General features: G+C 42.0%; 1 protein-coding gene across 2 annotated transcripts; it reads left to right on the forward strand.

Annotated features, from left to right (window-relative positions):
* Nucleotides 1–856: 856 nt before the first annotated feature.
* CCDC80 (coiled-coil domain containing 80) lies at nucleotides 857–22,848 on the forward strand. Of its 2 annotated transcripts, none has more exons than XM_074594896.1 (8): nucleotides 857–1,552; nucleotides 1,935–3,838; nucleotides 7,779–7,935; nucleotides 12,904–13,040; nucleotides 13,608–13,756; nucleotides 17,007–17,110; nucleotides 18,724–18,804; nucleotides 21,562–22,848. In XM_074594896.1, the coding sequence occupies exons 2-8, from the start codon at nucleotides 1,943–1,945 to the stop codon at nucleotides 21,906–21,908; spliced, it is 2,871 nt and encodes a 956-aa protein (XP_074450997.1). In that variant the 5' UTR covers nucleotides 857–1,552; nucleotides 1,935–1,942; the 3' UTR covers nucleotides 21,909–22,848. The 2 variants fall into 2 exon arrangements, with proteins under 2 accessions (XP_074450997.1, XP_074450998.1); XM_074594897.1 differs by having other exon boundaries at nucleotides 1,123–1,552; nucleotides 1,932–3,838.
* The last annotated feature ends 1,362 nt before the right edge of the window (nucleotides 22,849–24,210 follow it).

Below are 24,210 nucleotides of genomic sequence, written 5' to 3' on the forward strand. Positions count from 1 at the left end.
TGAGGTCAAATCCAGTATGTTGTCACAGAAACATAACAGCATCTCTGTAAATAAGTGAAATCCTGGAAAACAGAAAAAGAAGTATTAAGGTCTTGGATGTTTTTAGGTGTTACCCATCAACTATGATTAAGTGGTGTTTTACACTGAGGGTGCATGACATACTGAAGCCAGTGTGAACCAGCTAAAGGCCAGGTGCTGGCAGCGTGGCTGTGCCTGTTTACGTTAGCTCAATAGAATGGTGTCATTGACACCATGAAGGGAGAGCAAAGGATGTGACCTTGTCTTTACCCATGTCTCTTTAGGTATTTTTGCACCTTTTCTGTTTGGTTGGTTGGTTTTTTTACTGCTAGTGCACATTCATGGGAAATACATCTCACTCTAATTTTAGTACAATAATAAAGTAAACATCCTCATCCCCTTAAAAACTACAAATTAACAAACAGCCATGCCCATATGATGTTTGCAGAAAAGACTACACCAACATACGTGAGGACCTGAAAGAGAAATTGGTTGGAAAGTGTAAAGAAATTGGATTTCACTGGAGTACTCAAGAAAGCAAACAAACAAGGAAAGGGGGAACAGGAGGCAGAATTAATGGAGTTAAAAAACAATAACTCTTAAACACCAGAGCTGCTATGGACACCAATGGGGAAATGCACTTCTCACAGGACTATTTTTTATCCAGATCGTGTCCATTCAATGGGAGGAAAGAGAAAGCCGAGGTTGTGGAGTGCCAGGGAGCTGGGACACGTGAACGAAAGAGTTAAAGCTGGAGGCACCCTCTCTGAAGTGCTCTGTGATGCTGTGCAGTGTTTCAGCCCCCAGAGCCTTCCTCCTCCTCCTCCCTCCCTGTGTCGGAGTTGAGAGGAGGCGGGTTCTGCTGAGCTGTTAAATCCTGAGTGAAGTTTCCCCCATTTCCAGTGGCCACCGTTGTCTGAGGCTGGTTCGGAGCAGGGCTGGGGTTACCCTGACATTTCTGGGACGGCGGCCAGCCAAGAAGGGAAAGAGAAGAAAAGACGAGTCTTTTACAATTTGCTTTTGTCGAAGTGTAGAGAAAGGGGAAAGGGAAGCGTCCTTTCTTTTTTTTTTTTTTTTCAGCATCACATTCCTGTGTTTTTCCTCAGCCTGGAAAATATATTAATGCTGGTGCTTTACTCTCTGGAAACAAAGGAGCTAAACGGGACTGAGGAAGCAAGAAGTGGGAAGGAGGCTTGGGAAGTTTAAAAGAGAGAGACTCGGAGCAGCTGGGATTTCCCTTTTCTTAAATGAAATCCCCGCCTATGCGGGTAACTGGTAGAGCAAAAAGCCAGACCTGCAGGTAAATGGAGAAGCAGAGATCCCAAAGGAAATTTCCGCTAACCTTATCCCGCTTGTCAAGAAGGTGAAGAAGAAAGAAAATTAAAAGACCCACGGGGAGACGGACAGGCTCTGGGACCTGTTGGGCTGCATAAAGATAAATCACAGGGCAGCAGCAAAGCTGTATGGCATTGGTCTCCTTTTAAAGGAAAAAGACGTGAAACCTCGTCGCTGGAAGGCGAACTTCCCTGAGAGTGTAAGTCTCAAGTCAAATTCTTGGCTTTCTGCTCTACGTACTGGACCCTCTCCCTGTGTATGTTTGCATGTGTGTATGTGATAGCGTGAGAGAGAGAGACAGAGAGAAAGAGAAGGATGCAGATCACAGTGTCCTTTTGGATAGACGGAGTCATGTTACAGACAGATGATCTCATTTTTGCATAAAATGATCCATTTTGTGCTTTTCCAAAAATAACTGTAAACTGTACAAAGCCACCAGGGCAGGACTGAGATGTAATCAGCACTTTTAAATCACAAAAACTAGCCAGCCAGTGCTTTGCGCTTTTTTTTGTCACTTGTGCAAGATATCATCATACTGTTAACATCTAACTTTTTCCCTTTCTCCTCCTCCCCTCAAGCAGATTGCACAATGCACTGGAGGCCAGCTCTCAGCTTAGCCCTGCTGTGGGCAGTGTGGCTAGTGTGCGGCTCTGAGAAGACCGGGAGGCTAGCGGAGAGAGGGAGCCATGGAGTTAGGAAAGTGCCCCTGGCTTACAGGGCTCCAAGCAGCCTCCTCAGAAGGTCTGGAGCATCCCTGAGGAATTCGAGCCCAAATCCCCAACACCCCGTCACCAAGAGGGATTCTTCAGCACCTCCAAAGGCACCTGCCAATCTCCTGCATGGGGAAGCACGTTCCCAGGCCAGGGGCATGGGCACGAGAATGAGACGGGTACAGAGACTCACAGCTGCAGCCAAATACTCCAAGTCCGAAATGATTAAGGATGAAGGGATATCCTCTGCCTCACAGTCACGAGTGGTACGTTTCCCTTCGGGGGCAAGTTCTCCCAATGTCCTGGCGAGCTTTGCTGGGAAAAATCGGGTGTGGGTCATTTCTGCCCCCCATGCCTCTGAGGGCTACTACCGGCTCATGATGAGCCTGCTGAAAAACGACGTTTACTGCGAACTGGCTGAGAGGCACATCCAGCAGATTGTGTTGTTCCATGAAGAAGGGGAAGAAGGGGGAAAAGTCAGAAGGATAACCAACGAAGGAAAAATCCTGGAGCAGCCACTAGATCCTGCCCTCATACCTAAGCTCATGAGCTTTCTGAAACTGGAGAAGGGGAAATTTGGCATGGTGCTGTTGAAGAAAACTCTGCAGGTGGAGGAAAGGTATCCTTATCCAGTCAGGCTAGAGGCCATGTACGAAGTTATTGATCAAAGCCCCATCAGAAAAATTGAGAAGATGAGGCAAAAGGGCTTCATCCAGACTTGCAAAGCAGCTGGGGTGGAGGGACAAGTGGTTGAGGAAGGCAATAATGGGGGCAGCACCCAGCCAACCCCTGGTGGTGGACACGTCCAGGTGTCAGCAAGGAAGGAGGAGCCAAGGAGGAGCAATAATCAGCCAACAAGGACCAAAACAGTGAGGAAACCAATGACAACCACAGTGGCCACTCCTCTGCCTACAGTAAGGACCACTACCCTTCCTCCCACCACCACAACTACCCGTGCCACCACCCGCGCAGTGACAACAGCAAGCCGGTCTACGACAACAACTACACCCCTCCCCACCACGCAGAGGACCTGGACCATGAAGTCACATTCCACCACAGAGTACCACAGGCTGCCAGTAGCCCCCGATGCCACCACACCACGAGTCACAGCCTCTGAGGATTTCTACTCTCCTGTGTGGAAGGCAAACCGCAGGGACCGGCAGCGTGGCCACTCGCAGAAACACCCGGTGGCCACACGGAAACCAAGCAAAGCTGCCCACTATGACAGTTTCACAGAAGTCCCAACAGCTCCCGCACTGCACTATACAAAGGCAAATGTGGGTAGATTTAAAGATAACCGAACAGATAGGAAGGACTATAACCATAGGGACCTGAATGTCACACCAGGGCAACACAAACCAACTAAGACTAAACCACCAAAAAAGAAGGTCCAAGAAAAGATACTGAGCAATGAATATGAAGATAAATATGACCCAAGCAAGCCTGCTAGTTCCCATTTAGAAGAAGAGATTGCAGTGGGAAATATTCCCCCAAGGAAAGGAAAAGAATCAAAGAAGCATGAGCGAATGGATAAACCTGAGAAGAAGAAGAAGAAGGACAGATCTGACAAGCTGCAGAAGAGTGAGAAGCAGTCCAAGAAGGACAAAACTGAGAAAAAGAGCAAGCAGGACAAAGACCGTAGCAAGAAGAACAAGAAGGGGAGCAGGACCGAGAATGAGGATTTCCCCAAGCCCAACAAGAAGCCTTTCCTACAGCCACCCAGAAAATCAGTGACTGACCTCCTGGAATATTTTGAAGGCAAAAGGCGGCTCATTGTAAGTAACTCGTTCATCTGAATCTTATTTCATAAATTAAGTCATATCTCCCTCCTAGTAGGAACATGCAGAACGGAAAGTTTGTAGTTATTTTGCATTATTCTTTGTTGTTGCTTTTGTTTAAGAGGTAAAATTTCTAGACCCAAACAATCATTTCCAACAGGGAGGGCTTCATAGCCTCATGCTGGAAATCTTACATGCAGTATGAACACCAGTCAGCCAGGAATTATGCTAAAACTCTTCCCAGTCGCTTCCATGAGCCACCATATAGCCATGAGATTATTTTGCTTCCAGTGGATATGGAGGTGCCAGGATCTGTAGAGATATGATCGATAAAATGAAGCTCCAGCATGGATTACATCCCTTCATCGCTTTGGGGTACTTGCCAATGTTACCACAGTTTGATGCTCTGCGTGTCCTGCCAGCTGGCACACCTGTTTTATATTGGTGCTGGTGTCCTAAAACTGGCAGCAGGCCAGGTGGCTTGGCAGTACTAGTGCATGTCTGGCTGAGGATACGCACAAAGGCGTATGATCAGATGCCCTGAGGTAGGATTGTTACGTTTGCTATTCTTTCTGATGGGAATTTGGCATTCAAATCTTCTAGACATCTTCAGAGAACCCATGCAAACTTTATTTTGTTTTGGGTTTTTCCCCTGCTGTTTTTATTAAACTATAACACTATGGTAAGTTTTCAAGTCTGAGAAACTCAGCATGGTCTGGAGTCACTTGTCCCAGGGTTTAATAATGTTGTATGTTTTTCCAACTACTTATCTAAAAAAACACTTCACCTGGGACAGGAAACAGTTTTAGCTGTAGTACAAATGTTTTTTCTGGCAGATGGCACATACTCTGAAAGGTACACTTTGAAAAACAGTTCTTTAAAAATATTATTGTGGGAGCTGGTTTCTTGCAATTATTCTACTGCAAGTTGGCCTGTTTCACAGTTATTGTCCAATAGTCAGTGTCACAAACACAGCTTTGACTTTCCAATACAAATAGCTAAGATGCCAAACTAAGTTTTCAACCATTGGAATTTAATAATCAGCCATAGGAATTTAATAATCGTTCTGCTGATGATTCACAGACCTGAGCAGAAGCTAACTTTCTTCTCTCCCTCCCCATTCTTCCAGCTGTAGGGGCTGTGCAGAGCTAGCAGACTTGCATTCCCCAACATGATAGAAACGGAGAAGAGCCATATAGTTGAAAATTTTGAACTTGATTGAATTTTGCAAAAAAAATGCTTGTTAGTTACTTGGTAACTAGTAGTTAACCAAATCAAAAGCTCAGAGAGAGAAACTGCACAGAAGTTTGGGATCTTTGAAGCTTGGTCACATATCTCAGTGCTGAGGCTTCCAAAATATGTGCAGTATCAGGACAAATAAAAACAAATTTGAAAAAAAGAGCCAAAACCAGAGTTCACAGATGTCAGGCTGTGAATTCATTACACCAACACAGTCCTGGCAATTTAAAGGCTGGTCTTGAAATTTGAACCTTCTGATATTAGGCCACCTATCAGCTGGATCTCCAAGAAAAGGGTTGCACAATCTCAGGTTGTCAGGCCAAAACTCACTGAAGACAAATGATTATTCCACACTGCACTTCACTTTTCCATTATCTAATACCATCCTCAGCCTGCCTGCTCTAAAGTTTCTTGCAGAATAGGTTTGATTTGGTCATCAGTAAAAGCAGTGGCTGAACTCTACTATCTCTTTGCCACACATGGCACATGTGGAAAACAAACTTCTCAAGCTTCTTTGAATCCACACACATTTTGCATCCCTTCCTATCAAACTGTTGAGCTCCTTTAGGGTCAGTCCTTCCAGCTAGATGAACTCTGCCATTCCTGAGTCTTCAAACTCCCCCTCCAGAGAATTTGCCCTCACTGCTGCAGAAGCGGCTCTACTTGAGTTATTCCCCATTGCTTTGCTGTACTTCTGTCTTTCAGACGCTTTAATAGACTGGGTCCTGAGGACATTGTTTCAGTCCTCTCCCAAAAGTCTTTTGAGAGAGACATGGGGTTTTAAGTCCTACACATCATTAAGGATTTCAGGTCACAGATTTCAGCGTGAATTTCAAATATCCAGGATATTGAAGGCTATTCTAGGTTAAGTTCAATTAATGACAAATATAGGACCCAGCTGCAGAAACTGGGAAAATGTACGCGGTTTGCATCCTGCAGTCCCACCTCTCTAGAGTGGGGCTTTTGTTGCAGTCTTACTAATGTTGAGAAGTCTTGACTCAGTGACTTTGGGTTTTTTGTTTATTCCTCTGTGGTGATGAAATGCAGACTGGTGGTTTATATATAACACTCCATTTATACCCACATGCACATATGTGCAGATGCACATACACACACGTGCATGCAAAAGCAGATAGATACAGCGTGCTGCCTGGGTCAAAACAGCCCTAGCACAAAGCTTTAATTTGTAGTTTGCTTTGCCTCTTAAATGTTCCCTGCTTTGCTCTACAAGGTTTAATCAAGTAGATGAAATTCAAACTTGACTGTGCATTCCTGTTTACAACCTCCGAAACTAGGAGTGCAATACAAACCAATGATCTGGTTTTGATCTCAGTACTCAAATCCTTTTCATGATCCTTTTTTCATTTGACGAATTTCTATGCAATTTAAAAGCATGTTACATGTTATGGCCCAGAAATCAAATCCTCTTTGTGCCTGACTCTCATTCAGCTTCATGTCCCAATGCTGTAGTCATGCCAGGGGGCCTTTGCAGAAATGAGAGTCAGATCTTATAAGCCCAGAAATGCCTCTTACATTTCAGTACACTGATGAACTGGATTTATAAGGAGTATATCATAAAAATTAGCCTCCAGGGCCTACCAACTTCAGAAGGCAGCTAGAAGATTATTGCACCTGTTACAGACTAAAGCATAAGTTTGCAATTGAAGGATTCTGGTGATTATTTATGACTTTAAACCATAAAATTTGGGTCCAGATTCTAGCTCCCTTCATGCTTGGGGGATTGGTGGCAGGTGCTTGATTGCAGTTCACCACTGCCAGTTAGAATGGTTACATTGCCAGAGCTGCCAGAGCTCCTCTCCACCTCCTGCTGGAAACGGCTGCATAGGACCATCGCATGTTGTTACACACGCACCCTCCCTGGAACATTTGCATCTCAGGCACTGATGAAAGATCTAAGTTATGTGCTTTAAACTTTTGAAAAGTTAAATCTTTGTAATTGTTAGGAGGCCTTGAAATAAGTACTATAAACCCTAGAGGTTTTTATACTTTTGTTGTTGTAATTGTTCCTCCTCCCACTCTAGCCGTGGCTTCCAGTAAATATAAGTCCTTTAAGACATCAAAGTAGCTTAGAACAAACAAAAGCTAAATCAGCACTTTTCAGATGAGGTTGCAGTGGCCTTAGCAAGTCTTCAAGGTCTTCTTATTTGGCCATCAGTTACATAAGTATTCATGTAGCCCTAGTTGTACTCACTCCTTAACAGTCAGACACCAGGGGCCCTGCCTGGACCATGGGATGAGGCCAGAGCGGCTGCCATGTTCCCAGTGCTCCCACTGTGAATGAGTAGGGGAAATCCTAGATTCATGACACCACTGAAGGCTGTGAGGAAGACCTGTCAGGACTGTCAGGGCAAGAGATAATAAGAGAGTACATGGTTTTCTGTAAAATCCAGTGCCATTTCTTCTATCAGCACTGTGGACAGGCAGCAGAGGAGCTGTTGCCACCAGCTGGCCGTGCTTCCTAAGGTTTTCCTATGGCTGGTTGAACACCTTTGGGTCAGGCCTGGGACTAAAGGTACAGTCCAAACACAAATAAATAAGATGATGCTACAGAGCTGTCAACAGCTCTATGGAAAAGATATCCTGGTTTGCAGAACAGTGACTAGTTCTCCTTCAGTAAAATACTCATATGCTTCCTTCCTTATACTAAACAAGCTCTTTTGTCTTTGCTACCAACCAGCTGATCACGACCCCCAAGGTGGACAACACCATGTATGTACAGCAGCGAGACGAATATCTGGAAAGCTTCTGCAAGATGGCAACGAGGAAGATCTCAGTCATTACAATTTTTGGCACCATGAACAACAGCAGCATGAAAATTGACCACTTCCAGCTAGGTTCTTTTTTTTTTTAATAATTTCTTTCCATCCTGTGGGCACAATACAGACAGAAAAGGGAGAAATCCCCCCAGCTTGGGTCAAAATCTAAGCAAGATCATTTATTGTGGTCCAGTTGCACTTTCAAACCCATTCCTCCTCCTTCCACGCCAACTACACCCCTTTTGTATTTATATAAGTGTCTCTGGTATTTTCCATGTTTAGGCTTCCAGTGCTGTAACATGAACACCTTCAGCTTTCTTTGTGGGAATTCTTAAAGCCAGTAAAACAGTGAAACAATGAAAAGGCAGAAAAATGTGACGAGGGCATGGGACAGAAAGAGGACACTAGGCTCAACTCTACCAATATCTTGAATACCAACCTCACTGTCTAACCAAACGGCTGCTCTAATACAATGCCCCACCCCCCTTGGTTTTTGCAGGACATCAGACATGGATGGCTAGATACTGGCTAGCGCAATTTAAACACTGCTTAAAGAAACAGGCTGTTGTTATGAAGGAGAGGAGACTGGGTGCCGGAAATGCTGAAGGGAACTGTTTGAGATTATCGTCAAAACTTGGCCCAAGTTAATACTATTTTGAAGTTCAATATCATTATCTCCCTGCTCTGCCACATAACATTTTCTCATGCCTTTGCACTCCTCACAAGGTCATGGAAAAAGCTTCATTTTTCAGAGGCACGCACTGGCAAAACCCAGGACAGAGAGAAGTATGCTAGTTAGACCCCTTGCTGTGAGTTCCTTTCCTTCCCAGGATCAACTTTCCCAGGCTTAAGAGCTGATTTTGATATGTTCACAAAGTGAGTATTCTCCTCCACAGTAAGGGATGTACCATCCAGGTGCAATTTCCCCTCTGTACTCATGGACAGATATTAATTTAGAATATTTCAACCGTAGCCTCTAGGTATGTACAACCTTACAAATTTGCACCAGCTTACCTGATATTTAAAGGTTTACCATTTGAAGTCCTATCGCCTCTCTTTACGCGTAAAGGAAGATACCCATCAGTGTGACTGCTTATTGCTGGCTATTGTAAAGAGGTTCATCTCACTGAAGCCAGAGGTTTTGGAGGCACTATAAATCCAACTATGAGAGACTTGAAAAGTAGCTCATTCAGTAATATTTAGTACCAGCTTATTTACATACAGGGTTCCCATATAGATGGGTGACACTGGGCATCCATCTCTCTTAGGCAGCTTTGAAACGACTGGTGTCAGTGTTCAGGTCCTGGGGAAGTACCCACCAAAGCCGGTGAGAACCTTTCCTTTCATAACAGTAGGGTTTGGACAAAGACTTCAGGTCCCAGTCCAGCAAAGCACTTAAGTTAGGTGTCTCTTGAATCATATGAACATTCTCATTGCTGTCTGCGGCTAGAGGTTAACACCACTGTGAATGCTTTGCTGGACGAAGGCAAAGAAATAGTATAACAGCTGTTAGTTTTGCTTATAAGTCCACCACATCTTTCCTCTGGAAGTTCATCTGGTTTTACCAGACCTTGGGAAGAGATGTACGATGGAACAGAAAACTCAGGACCACACCAGCTCCAGGGTATTTCAGGTCTGGCATACAACAGGCCAGAAGATCACAGATTTATGTCTGGATTCCTGCTGTGCCTCTACTCCTCTCAGAGGGAGAGGACCTAGTGGGGAACCAGGAGCTTTGTGTCCCTAAATGACAGTGAGTCACAAATCCTGCCAGACTGTCCATTTGTGCACCTCCTTGACAAATCTGGAGCGGTACAGGATTTTCCACACCAGGCCAAGGTTACTCAAGGTCATTTTTTGTGTACCTAGGCCCATCTGCCTGTCAGTGGACTGTTTAGGATTATATTTAGCTCCAGTCTGGCGAATAAACAGACATTCACTCTGACATAGACCATACTCTTTCAGACGGTTCCAAACTTAACCTACACCCAAACTTTCCCCAAACCACAGAAGCGTATATAACAGCTGAACTCTCACAGGAGGAATTAACTTGCTGAAGAAAAACAGGAGGCTTAGAAGGGTGTAAGTTAAACCTGACATGAAATTCACCTTACATTTTTGCCCAAAACACCAAATCCTGAGCTTTTTTAAAAGTTTAAATAACACAAATAATACAAATGTCTTTCCATGTCTTCCTTCCCTACCTTTCCTGCTTGCATTGCCTCTTCATGTCTCATTCTCTGTCAGCATGAGAGGCAGCAAAATCTCCTAAGAAACATTTCGTTCACAGTATTTATGCTGTAGTGAGAAGCCTTAGCACCCAGCATGATGAGATCTACTTGTAGTGCTGCATCTTGGGACTCAGATGCAAATGACAACAGAAAAGCCCACAGAAAAAACTTTTCACTTGAAATTTCAAACACATTTAGAAGCAGTGAATGAAAGAGAGCTCATTAACACTGTTTGGCCAAGATCAGCTCACAATGAAACCAAAGAGCATTTCCCAGTTTCCCACTGTAATGATACAAAAGCCGAGCATCACTGCAGAGGTCTTCTCTACACCCTGAGTCAGCCATGTGGTCTCTTTTCCCCACCTCATGGGAACAGGGCTTTAGTCAACCAACTACCATCCCCAGGCTACCTACCTTACAGTCAAAGCCAATACCTAATCTATTAGGCCACTGTACTGCTACAACAAACTGCTGAATTTCTTTGCAACCTCATTTGAATTATTTTTAAAGAGTAAGTCATCTTTGCAGCCTGTCTAGCTGCTAGAGATGTATGGAGAAAAGTTTCCACACTCTCTCAGTGACCTTTCTAGAAAGAGCAAAGAGAGCAAGTATTTTGCAGGTAGCAGCAGACAGTCTCAACTCTCGTTGTTCTTCATGCTGATCCCAGATGTCCTTTATGCAGTGGAGGCCCAGGATAAAGAGTGAATTGGAAAGAGGTGATTAGATTAACTTCTTTTTTTTTCTCCCTAGAAATCACTTCCAAGTTTGAAAGGCAGGCCAGTCTTTGTGTCATTATTTTTTTTGCCCTGAAACATTTTTCTGTATCACTCCTGTCATCTAATTTTCTTCTTTTTTGAAGAAGTTTTGAAAGAAAATCTCCTAACAATGAAACTGTAAAGTGCTATCTTAATATCTACAGTCTTTAAAGCAGAAGAGTGCCATGGGTCAGTTGGTCTAAGGTACTGCGCCATACAGCTGTTTTCCATCACATTTCACACTAACACCTTTTGCATTACTCTACCTCCATATGGGCCAATGAGATAGTCTATGCTTTTGTAGAGAATTGTTTGCAGACACAAGTATGAATTTTTGGCCTATGTTTTAATGGTCTTGCGTGCCATTAGTAACATGTAGATCTCACTGACAAAGCATTGATGCATGATTTACAGATGTTTTACCAAGTGAATAACCAATTAGCACATCCAGCAACCCATCCAATAGGGAATTTATAACATTGCCTATAATTCTTTACAAAACTTTCAACTGAGGTACATATAACCATGTAAAACCATACAAATTATGTCTATAGCTTGATTAGTATAACTGAATTTTAACATTTGCTGGTTTGATTTTTTTTCTGTAAGAAATGGGTCCAGGTGAGAAACCTAAAGGTCAGGTTCTGATTCAGAAATTTTCCCAAAGTTTTAATTCAGAAGTTTCATTCAGTCTATTACACAGATTGGACCTACTGCAAAATTTGAAGCGGATCAGTATGCTCCTTAAAGGCTACGGATGTTTAGAAAATTATTTAAAATGCCTTATTGTACAATGAATCAAATCTTTTCTGTCGCTGTGTGCTCCACTTGGATCGATTAATCTCATCTTTATTTGCTGGTGAATAATGGTGGAGCAGGGGACAGGAAAGTTGTACCTCTGGATTCTAGCTCTTGATCAGCTGTTGCAACTCTGACTTCAGGCAAGTCACTTAAGCCGTGGCTGGGATTTCTAAGTGAGGACATGAATACTTATATTCATCATGGTGTCATAGGGCATAAGCGAGTAACGTTTGCAGAGAACTTGTTGGTGCCCAGGTGACATTTCACTTTGTGTGCGATTTAGCCTGTCTTTCGCTCTCCAGGCCCACAGTTGCATACAAGGCATGTTCCAGCGTTGTCACAGTTGTATAGCGCTGTGCTGGATGCTACAGCTGAGGCTGAGTTGGTGACACAGAGGTTTCCAGAACTTGGCCCTAATACACCATGGTTCCTTTCAGGGAAAGTAAGGAACCACAGTACCTCCACCAGCTTTTCTTGTACATGCTTCAAATCTCTGCCTTCAGAGGTCGTCTTCTCCTCAAGCGTTTCTGAATGTTTTCTTAGGGTACAGCAGTGAGTAGGTACAAATCATTCTCAAAATTAAGTTTTTTCCTGTCAGGGTACTAGAATGGGAAATTAACATCGGCAAGCAGACGGAGGAGGAGTGCCACAGCAGGGTATACAGAGAGACCTGAAGAGCTAGGACTGCAGTATTCAAGACACATTAAACAGTTTCTGGTTTCTTGTAGTCACTAAACCTCCCATGTAACTTTTTAAGACTGGAAAGGTTAACTCTAGTGTCCTGGCCAACCTCAAGCTGTTCTAGCTATATTTTACTGACCCAGATTCTCTGTGCTGTTTCATTTGGATATGGTGTTTTCCAGCTCCTGTCCTAAATTGTTGAACAGTTTCTATTTTCTATTCCAGAAGTGGCTACATTTCAGGAGCTGGTGAAATTATTAGTACAGACGTATACATGTATAAACATATTGAAAAAATCTGCAAGATCTTTCCAAGAAAAAGCAGGCAAAAGCAAGTAGAAATGTTGACTACTAAAGTGCATGTGCCCTATGATAGACTGATTTTCAGAAAATACTGGGACTGAAAACAGGACAGTTAAAAGCCATAGTGCCATCCGGATGCTTTTTAATATCTTGCCTATGCAGCAGGAAAAGGGCTTCCAAGAAATTAATTTCCCCCTTTCTTTCAAGGTGAAATTAAAGGCAGAGTGTTGTGTGATTCCATGACTATTTTTATTTCTCTTTTTTTCTCACATTAAGATAATGAAAAGCCCATGAAAGTGATAGAGGATGAAGACCTTGTGGACCAACAGCTCATCAGTGAGTTAAGGAAAGAGTATGGGATGACTTACAATGACTTCTTCATGGTGCTGACGGACACTGACATGAAGGTCAAGGTGAGGGTTTTGACTCTTTCAAAGAAAAGGCATTGGAAAAATTTTAGGGAATTATACTACAGGTTGGCATGTGAGGCACATAAGAGACTGATGCAGGACCTGGTCATTGCTGGAGGACAAGCAAAAGGGACAGTAAGAGAAATTTTCAGGAATTTAGTAGCTATCTTCATTTTCTGCAGTTAGGGGAGTTAGGAACCCACACACTGGTTTTAATGTAGTACCTGGCATTCTAAAACACAGAGCTTGGCCGCTCGACAGGATGACAACACATTGTATATGGACAATGCTCTAGTTGAATGGTCTTACAAAAGAATACAATGACAATTTGTTGCCTGCAATGGCCTGGCCTTATCACATTGGGCAAATAATGAAAATATGCCACTTCCAAAGGGCAGCCTGACTGCAAAACCAATAACGTTGTCCACGGTTTCTAATCAGTTTTAGGCCTTATTACCCATGTGTAAACAGGAATACTTGAATCTCTCTATCTCCTACAGTGCTGTGATATGTGCAGAAAGATTGCTAATATGTGCATCCTTTTATCCATCTGTTCTTTTTTCTAAACAGCAATACTATGAAGTACCCATAGCAATGAAGTCCGTGTTTGATTTGATCGACACCTTCCAGTCACGAATTAAAGACATGGAAAGACAGAAAAAAGAGGGCATTGTCTGCAAAGAAGATAAGAAGCAATCCCTTGAGAGCTTCTTATCCAGGTATTATCTTCTGTTCTTATCTGCTGCTAGTTCTAATAATTATCGTCTTATTGGAAAAATACCCATCCAAGTATTTCTGTGATTTTTAAATACAGATTTCTCAGTATTTACAGTGTTGAACAAATACAGAGATGTAGCCATTGCTATATGCAGTCTTGTCCAGAGCACTGGAAGTCAGGATTCGTGTTGTGTTTCCTGACTGACTACACATTCTTTGAACACTAACTTTCTGTACCTCAGCACCCCCATCATGACATGGAGGTAATAACACTGATTTACATTAGAAGAGCAAATAAGGATTAATTCACAGATGTTAGCTCAGTGTTTTGAATGTATGAAGCACAGTGTTTATGTGTTTCAATCATCAGCCTTCACAATCTCATTAATCCCATTCTAATTCCTTCCATGTAGCTCAAATCAGTAATTAATTCTCTCTAACTTCCCTCTAATCCTGCTAGAGATAACAGTTGGTCTCTGCCAGTATTAGTCATGCATATTATTAAAGGTCTTGCAGATGTCTCTTGAAAAATGTTTGAGACCTTCTGCAGAAAGACAGTTTTGTTTATGCAATTTCTATATGCCATGTTACTGATCTACCTGTGAGACCTAAATTACAGGCAATAAACATGTCTGGACTGTGGGAATTCAGATCCACAGAAGAGCTGTACAGCTATAACCCTCTCTGTTACAGGATAATTTACATAAAATTACGGCTACCCCATCACTCAGACTTTACCTGTTACTATTGTATCCTCCTCACCTACTATCAGAATTCACGGGAATACAGTTAATGCCAGATGGCTATGAAAATAACCAAGGCAGCATGATGGATTATGACTTGAGGGGGAAAGGAGCAACAGGTAATGAGTAGGTTGTTGCTTCGTAAACATTTTAAAATTCAATGGCCACTTCAACAGAAAGAGAACTTTTTACAAGATCCACCCCACCCACCTCACCACCTCCTGTTTAGGTCTCAGTGATTCATCCTCAAGACCACCAAGAAGAACCACAGTTTGGAAACAGCTGAGCAACACAAGAGCGAGCTTGTATGCTGGAAAGTTACACGCCCCAAATCCTTCTTTGCTTGCAAACAGCCCTAGTAATAAACACACATTAGAAAAACAGGCAGGAAACATGCAGAGCGTTGCATCTATAAACAGACCTGCTGCTGCACAGAATGCATTTGTCGTTTGTGAAACAAGCATCAGGCTTTAAATATTGGGTGGACTTCACTAGCCACGTTAACTGGTCAGATTCCCAACAAGATTAATTCCAGCTTTCTCCGAGATTATCTTCCCAGCTGAACAAGAGTCCTGGCATCATTTCGCTGGCGTTGCTCATTGGGGAGGTCAGTTATAATAATGCAAATATTGTTCTTAGCAAGCCTGGCTGGCGTGCAAGGAGACCATGAGAGCCAGAGCTGGACTGAATAAAGCTTAAAAGCCACATGTATCAGGAGAAGATCCTTGAGTTTGGTGGGGGGAGTCCTCCTGTAACACCAAAATACTGGCTGTGCTGCTCTGTGGGCTCACAAACAAGAATTGGATGCAAAATAGGTAGAAGGGGAAGAAATGATACACATAGGGAAGGGTCTGGCAGATGTGTCAAGACAGGAATACTGGCCTGTTGTTTCTGATGTCAGAAATAAGGTATAAATCTGTACATTAGTGATGGTGAACTAACTGCTGTAAAGGACCAACTGAATTAATTTCTCAGTAAGATGTAGCCCCAGACAAGCACACTAGGTATAGGGATTGCCTGGAGCAGGGGTATAAAACAGCTTAAGGGGCTTTCAACCCTTTTCAGCTCTGTGCATCTCCAAAGGAGATACTCAAAAAAACAGAAAGGAATGGGAGTATCTTAAAGCAGCTCACAGATAAGATACCATCAGATTCATGCCCTAGATAAAATATGAACCAATGTTTACATTCTCAGTCACTGTTTATAGGTAGCCAGGTGCTTTTGCTATACAAAATATCACAAAGATTATTTTCAGAATAACAACAAAATTTTCCCCCTTTCCTTCACGTCATGTATGTGATTCTTAATGCTTCTCATTCCTATTCACATATGTGTATACCAACACCTATGTCTCTTTGCTGTTCCTCCTGGGCAAGATTAAAATTGGGAGCTTTACTTTTAAGGGATTTACTCTTTTAATTCTAAAAATAGACGCGGTATCAGTCGGTCAACAAGACAAAGACATCATCATCCCCTGTTCTTTCAGCCACAACTTCTGTGACTTTGAGCAAGTATTACTGTATTTTCTGCTTCTCTCAAGTGGAACAGAATTGACCCATCACATTAGCCCTTATTTTGAGACTTTCACATGGTGCTGCAGAAAGGCAGGCTATTATTATACCAGAGTAACATCTGCATCCATTTAAAAGATCATTTCCTGCTATAAAAATATCCCTGCAGTTTTGCAAATTCCTTTAAATCTGATTTATTTAGGTTTAATGGAGAAGTACCTTTATTCAAAAAAGGCGTTGTTTGGAGAGTATTTAAAACCCCTATAGTTAGAATTTTAAAAGGTTTCAAGTGTCCTTATGGCATTGCCTTTCTTTGAGAGGACAACAGAAGGTGCTCCTTGTGCAAAAGTTCCATTAGAAGGGGCATCCCATATTAAAGAAAAAAATCAAAGATTTATCTTATTGCCCCATGCATGCCTTATATAGCCACAGGCTCACACAGCCACACACATAAAAACAATCTATCTCAGATTTAAAGCCATGTTAAAGGTATTTTGAGCAAGTGTGGTAGAGAAGAAAAAGAGGCCAGTGAGTATTTACACAGAAGTATGAGTTATGTCTGAAATGAAGATACACCCTAATTCTCAGACAGCCCTTGGACTGCAAAATAACTGTGTAGTTCCAACAGTGGTGAATGATGTAAAAGCTAAATGTCTAGTGAGGAATTCTACAGGAATCTTTCCTTCCCTTGAATATACACTTCTCAGCATTGTTGTAACTACTGAAGGGGCCTTTGAGCAAAGATCATAAGCTTTGCAGCGTTTGTTTGGCAAAGCAGCGAAACTGCAGATGGTTCTTTGAGAGTTTTCAAGTTGTAAAATTCAAAACAAGCTTTATCCTCTCTCAGTGATGGATAGAACTGGAAAGATCTCCCATACAGCTGTTACTTAGAAGTTGTGAGATACGCGACATATCTCAGCCTACAGAGAACAAAAATGCTGAGAGGACTCGAGTCACATGTCATGAACGTGCCCTGTTGCACTCCATTCTCTTTCCAGGTTCCGATGGAGAAGGCGGCTGGTGGTGATCTCTGCTCCCAGTGATGAGGACTGGGCTTATTCCCAGCAGCTTGCTGCTCTCAGTGGACAAGCCTGCAATTTTGGTGAGTCAAAAGAAATTATACTCTTGCTCCCCAAAACCACATCCTTCCTGGTGATGTGATGGATTCCTTTGCTCACGTCTGAACCTAGACAGTCCAAGGAGTCTGACAACTGAAAAATTTGCTGTAGCTACTCCAAATACAAATGGAAAATACTGTGCTAAGCAGGTAGTACAGCACACCCTGACAGCTAAGACAGCTAAACAAAGTGTTCCCTGGAATCATCTACGTGAGGCAGAAGAGTTTAGCACTCCGAAGCTTCTCTTTGGGCTTGTACTTCAGGAGATCAATAGTATTTTCTTTTTCTTACTGCACAGATTAACAACATAAACACAATGCTTTGGGAAGGGCAGATCCACTTATAGCCAGCTCAGAACTGGGCCAGGTATCAGGGAGATGCATGGACATCAGTTTTTTTTTTCTTTTCCTTCCTGCTTCATTGCCAAAAACTGTAGAAATATTAATGGAAGCTGCTTTAACCCAATACAGACCCTCCCAGCCCCCTAACTAGATATTAAGATCCAACTATATAGTCAGTGGAGAGAGGCAGGCTCCTCCAGGAGGCAATTAAGAGCAAGACCCAGAAACATTCCCCTGTCTTTCCATTATGAAGCCCTGAGAGACTTTTTAACTTAGATTCCTAGCAATGCAAGTACTATACAGGGCCTAGACCTGACTCCTACAACAGAATGAAACAGGTCCCATTCAAAAGCCACTATTTCAATACATTTCAGTTATGTCTAGAGATCTGCACAGTATCACTGCTACACTGTTTATTCATAATCACCTGGCTTTTATTCAGCATCATCTCATTTGGTAACTACCAAAGTAAACTGTGACATGGACCAATGTAAAATGCTTTCTGAAGAAAGGGATGTAAGCAAACCAGTTAATTCTCCCCACCCTTTGTTAGCTTGAAGGACATCCAGGGAGTTAGTTCTTAAAGCATTTGTCCTAAATGGGTGTTTTAACTAAGTGATATGTTTCCAAGTATCTTACTTCCAAATTGTAAAAACAGTTACATCAAAGATTTTGTAGATCATACAGACTCACGTTACACAAAGTTTCTACAGCCCCTAAGGTCTTTCTTCAACGCAGAGGCAACAGTTCAAAGAGAACAAATGAGAGGAGTGAACGCCTGTCTTAAGCCACTCTCTGCAATCATTTGAAGTCTAACTGTGATAGGTTATATTGCCTTGAAATACTTTGTTTCTGTGTATGACAAGTAAGAGCTTTACTAGTGAACAAAACAGTGCAGAGACATTCTGAATTTGGGGAATGGCCTCTGTAATTTACTGGTGTGCTTGATGCCATGCCTGTCTATCCCTATTATCCCTATGCTACAGAACCACACCAAATGCTGTTGTCCTTGGGACACTAGCAACAGCTTTTATGCAACTGATACCACGTTTATTCAACACACTAGTTTATCCCCGTGTCTGGGACAGGTGATGTGACTGGCACAGGTGATGTGACTGGCACAGACTCCAGAGAAATCAGTAACTCTCCTTCCTAGGGGGCTGCTGAGACCTGTGCATGAAAAAAACCCTGAAATCTGCCCAAGAATGAGCAGAAAGAACTGGTCTGACCAAAAAACTGCTTCATTTCCTCCACAGGTCTGCGCCATATAACTATCCTCAAATTGTTAGGACTTGGAGAAGATATTGGTGGTGTCTTAGAGTTGTATCCAATTAATGGTAAGTGACTGTTTCCAGTTTCTTCAGTACTACCCATGAAGGGCATTACATAGTGCTGAGTGTTTCTTTGCTGTAATTTCTTTAGAGGGATGGGTATGACTGTTTTTCTCTTTTGCTTTGTTTCTTTTAAGAAGCAAGACACCAAAGCAAACTGTAAGTTTTCTTGGTGTTCCTGTGCTAAACATTATATAGCTGCTTCAGGATAGAAAAGCCCGAATACCGTCTGGAAGTCATCTCACATCTTTATCTCCCACCTAAATATGCAGTCCCAAGTACACTCCTCTGCCTGCCTTGCTGTCAAAGACAAAGGGATGTTGGTGCCTCTTACACGCTCAGGAGTTTGCAGGGCTAATAGAACATCGACCCAGCAGCTTCTCTTATATGGGTCCCTCATTCATCTTCATAGAATGGTTTGGGCTGGAAAGGACCTTTTAATGATCATCTAGTCCAACTCCCCTGCCACGTGCAGGAACATCTTTCACTAGATCAGGTTGCTCAAAGACTCATACAACCTGACCTTGAACACTTCCAGTGACGGGGCATCCACAACTTCTCTGTGCAACCTGTTCCAGTGTCACCACCCTCATCTTAAAAAAACCCTCTTGCTTATATTCAATCTAAGTCTACCCTCTTCCGGTTTAAAACCATTACCCTTTGTCCTGTCTCCATGAGCCTTAGTAAAAAGTCTTTCTCCACCTTTCTTATAAGCAAGCCCACTTTAAGTATTCCACTTGCATCCCAGCAGGCTACTTCAAGTAGCTATTCTTAGGAGATCTCACTGCTAGGGTACATTTCAAATGCTACAGGTTCCTCTGCTACCTAATCCCAACAACTGCCTCCATCAGTGGAGACAAAGACAGGACGGAGCTTATTTATGCCACTGTAATTCCTACAGCTCTGTACGTGAAAGCACCTTAGTCCTTCTACCACATATAGACATAAGTCTGTGCCAAAGAAAGAATATTAACAGAGGAAGCAGATGTCATACTTCTTCCATCAACACTTTTGCAGCCTCCACTTACTTTTCATTGAAGGACTTTCTGACCTTGGTTATAGCTGCTATTTGTTAAGATCAAGAGATTTCTTTTCAATTTACTTGTCTAATCTCCCTTTGAATTCACATTAACTTCTAGCACGTGTCCTCTTGTGAGAACCTCTACAGATCTGCAAGATATCTTTTTTTTTGTCCTGAACACAGCTCCTATAGCTTTGATAACCCTTAACTCTTGGTGTGGGGGAAAGAAGGTAAACATTTAATCCCTATCCATTCCTGCAGTGATACTGACAATTCTGTAGACCTCCCCTAACCCATTTATTATACAGTCTGCAGTCTTTACTTACTCGGTCATTTCTTATACAGAGTTTATTGCAAACCTATGATCAACTTTGTGTCCTTTTTGACTTTTTTTCCCAGTTCTACCATATTTTTTTGAGGCGAGAGAACCAGAATTGCATGCAGTTTTGAAGATGCACACAAAGAATAGGTTTCCATAGTGGCATAATTATACTCTGGTTTAGTTTTTATTATTTTCCTCGTGGTTTATAACATCTGTTTTGGCTTTTCACCATTAGTGAGCACTGAACTACCCTTTCATGAAACTCGCTTTCATAGCCCTAAGACCTCATTGCCAAGTGGTAATGGTCAAACTTCACCATTTCTTATGTGGAGTTAGCAAAATTTTCACCACGTGCATCATTTTACTTCAATCTGAATAGAATTTCTTCCATTGTTTTATTAACCAGTCACACAGCCTTACAAGGCTCTTCTGCAGTCCTTCACAATCATCCGCTGCCCTTACTACTCTGAGTACCTCCACACCTCCAGTACACTTCCTCACCTCTGTTCTCATACATTATGTGCATCATTTACAAAGATGCTGAACACCACCACCCCCAGCACAAACAACCGCTGAACTTCACTGGTGACCTTCCTCCACTCTAGGAACTGATCATTCACTCCCACCTTGTTTCTGCCTTTCGACCAAACTATCAAAGTTCCTTTTTCAGCATTGTGTAAATCCACATAGGCTGTATCAGCGAGACCACCCGTAGCCACCAAAGCCACAGGATGCTGCTTTGTAAGAATCCTGTTGCCAAGCCAACTATGTATATGTGTGCATGTATATGTATATATATATATATATGTTTAGGGGTCCACTGATCTTAGTTGCCTTATACTTTCTACTCATTTACCCAGCACAGACTTCACACTTAAAAGCCTGAAGTTCACCAGATTTGCGCCAGAACATATATTTTAAAGTGGACATGACACCTACCACAGCCCATATCTTGCATATCATGACAGTTCAAGAGTGAGGCTCTATACCGCCATTAACAGCCCAGCAAATTCATCCTGCAATTCTTCACATTATCACACTGTAATTCTAATGATTTCTTTCACTGTGACTGTTTTTTACATATGCTTTCTGCATCATGTGAACCAGTGACCCAAGCTGCATAGAAGCCAAAGAAGTGCACGTGTTGGGTGACAAAAAGGTGCCACACTCTTATTAGCTTCAGCCTAGAGAATAAAGACAAGTCTACTAAACCTAACAAAACCTTTAAAAATACATCTTTACTTCCCAGTGGAGCAGTTTCATTTCAGAACCAGGGAATCCTGAAATTGTTGAAAACAAGAGTCTTATATTGCCAACTATTGGGCTATATCCTATCTCATGTTGCTAACTTGCTTACCTACAAACCATCATCACTGCCTAAACAAAATGTCAATGCTGTTTTTATGTGATTACTTTCTAGGAAGCTCTACTGTAGACCGAGAAGATATCCCAGCTAATTTGGTGAAGGACATTCGAAATTATTTCCAAATTAGCCCAGAATATTTCTCCATGCTTCTAGTTGGGAAAGATGGAAACGTCAAATCCTGGTATCCTTCTCCAATGTGGTCTATGGCGATTGTGTATGATCTGATTGATTCCATGCAGCTTCGGCGACAGGAAATGACAATTCAGCAATCGCTTGGCATGCAGTGCCCAGATGATGAGTATGGTGGGTATGGTTACCATAGCTATCACCAGGGATACCAGGAAGGTTACCAAGATGACTATCGTCACCACGGAAGTTACCACCATGGATATCCATACTGAAAAGAGCAACTTAGCCTCTGACTGCCCTGTGTCTGTCTTCTAATAGCTATTCAAGCAATAGGTGGTCAGTTGCAGAAAGTCTTCCCAGGCCACCTAGGTATCCATGCCTTGTTCTTCCACTGTTCAATCAAAGGACTTTGGTCATTTGCCTTCTCAAAAATGCAGAAGCCTTTACAGTGAAGCAATTCAAACCAGTAGTATTGAAGCTTTAAACAATAAAGACTCCTTTATATTTTTAAACCTTTATAAACAAAGGGCATCAACCGGTGCTGTTCATATTAAAACCAAACAAAAACACCCCACAGCCCCAGTCCATGGACACTACTGTAGGGCAGGACACAAACTGTCCAAGAAATACCGCAATGCTCTTTTTAGTATTTTTTTCTAAGGAAAAAAAAATAAGTATATTTATTGGAAAGTGAGACTGCATTGTGTTCATGAAAAGAAGCAAAGAAACACACTTCAGGACTTCCCCAGAAAAGGAAAATTTAAGAAGCATGGGGTAGGCTCTTTAATAATAACAACAGTAACAATAATAAAATCCTTTTGAAGTACCTTGTCTAAAAAGACAGCATCCGTTCTACAGTGCATTAACATTGTAATTAGGTGACTTTATCAATGAAAATAAGAATTCATGGCTATGGCAGGATTCGATCCAATACAATACAATGTAAAGTTCTTAACTACAAAGCTTGCTGCATGGACATTTATTGGGGTCCCTGATCTCTTAGGTCCTGCCTGCCTGACAGTTAAATCCAAGCTAATGAGAGCTAAGTGGAAACACCAACCACAGTTAGCATTGTCTGAAATACAGAAAACTGAAAAGCATTATTTTCATCAGAACAAAAGGACAAATTTCTCATTTGCATATATTTTAAATGCGTTGTAACTAGCTCTCTATAATAATGTTTTTAATTAAACTATTGCTCTAAATTTCAAATTTCCTTCTACCTCTTCCTGTCCTTAATCTTTTACAAACCTGGTCACTTTCTGGGGCAGGCTGCCCTCCGTACCACAAGTTCTAGTGAGCACAGGGTACAGCTCCCGGCTTACCTCTCAAGTGGGGGAAGGTAGACATTTGACAGAACCATTTTGAGAGGAGTGCTGCCTGCAGAGAGCTTCCAAGCTCTCATTAACTACAGCACTTCCACAGCCGAAAGCAGTGGACAGAGAAATTAAAAAAAAAAAAACAAAGAGAAGCTATAAAAAAAGAGTCACAGAACTAAAAGGTTTCTAGAAGAAAATGGGAGGTCCCATAGCTCAGTTTTAGAAAACTAGTGCTTATTGCATCAGTGTATTAAGGTCAGCTGCCTAACTTTCTTTGCCTAAAGTAAAAGCAGAGGAAAGTAGACCAGATGTCTAACAGCCACCTCCTATAGACAAAAAGAGAAACACATTTGGGTGTTTTCTTTCAGATGTTCACTTCAACTTCTCTGTCATCTTGTTTTTCATGTAAATGAAAGCCCTTTTAACTCACATTACAAATCACAGAAACAAAATGTCCTGTGCTGAGCAGCAGGAGGAGACAGTTATCTTTCTTACAAAAGAGAGTGCAACACCTGATCCAAATTGCCTTTTTTTTCCTCCTCTCCAGAATTCGAAGTTAAGTTGTGCAAGTACCAAACCCAGCCTAGGCATTCAGTGGGAGTTGCATTAAAAAGACAATTCCAAACAAGTTGTCCACTTATAAGGGAGGTTGGGACAGGCTCTTAACCAAAACTACACATTCAAATATTCATCGTATTTGAGGAAAACTCAGTATTATTCTACATTCTGGTGTCGATTCCTGCTTTCATTTAAAACTGGCTCAGAATTATCAGAAACTTTTAGCAATGATTTAAAATCTGGATTTTGCAACCTGCCTCTCCCTTTGGAAAACTAAAAGTGAAGCCTGAAGGAACACCAAGCCAAAAAATCCTTTCAACAACAGCATATAGTTATCTTGAAGACTATAAGCATTTGGGAGCTACACTATTCCAAATTAAGACTTCATTTTGCAAAACACAAATCCAAAGCACTGGATCTGTCCCTGCAGCATCACTCTGAGGACAGACTTACTGAGATTAAGGTCCTATTTCTACAGCCCTTAGCAGGAAGATTTCACATGATAAAGAAAAACTTTATTCTTATACATATTTATGGGATTTGATTCAGCTCCAAGATGGCTGTTTTCATTCACAGGCTGTCTTTCAAGGATCATGGCTCTGTTGCTACATTCACAAATAGCTGAAATTAACAAGATAACTATTGCTTTAATTAGCTTGTTATAAACAAGAGAAACATGAACACATCTCTCTTTCTG

This window comes from Larus michahellis, chromosome 1, assembly GCF_964199755.1.
Source record: "Larus michahellis chromosome 1, bLarMic1.1, whole genome shotgun sequence".
Classification (NCBI taxonomy): Eukaryota; Metazoa; Chordata; class Aves; order Charadriiformes; family Laridae; genus Larus; species Larus michahellis.

Coding starts and splice junctions, on each gene's coding strand:
- CCDC80 (XM_074594896.1), top strand. CDS start 1,943: ATGCACTGGAGGCCAGCTCTCAGCTTAGCCCTGCTGTGGGCAGTGTGG. Junction 3,839..7,778: donor AAGGCAAAAGGCGGCTCATT/GTAAGTAACTCG, acceptor GCTACCAACCAG/CTGATCACGACCCCCAAGGT. Junction 17,111..18,723: donor TGGACAAGCCTGCAATTTTG/GTGAGTCAAAAG, acceptor TTTCCTCCACAG/GTCTGCGCCATATAACTATC.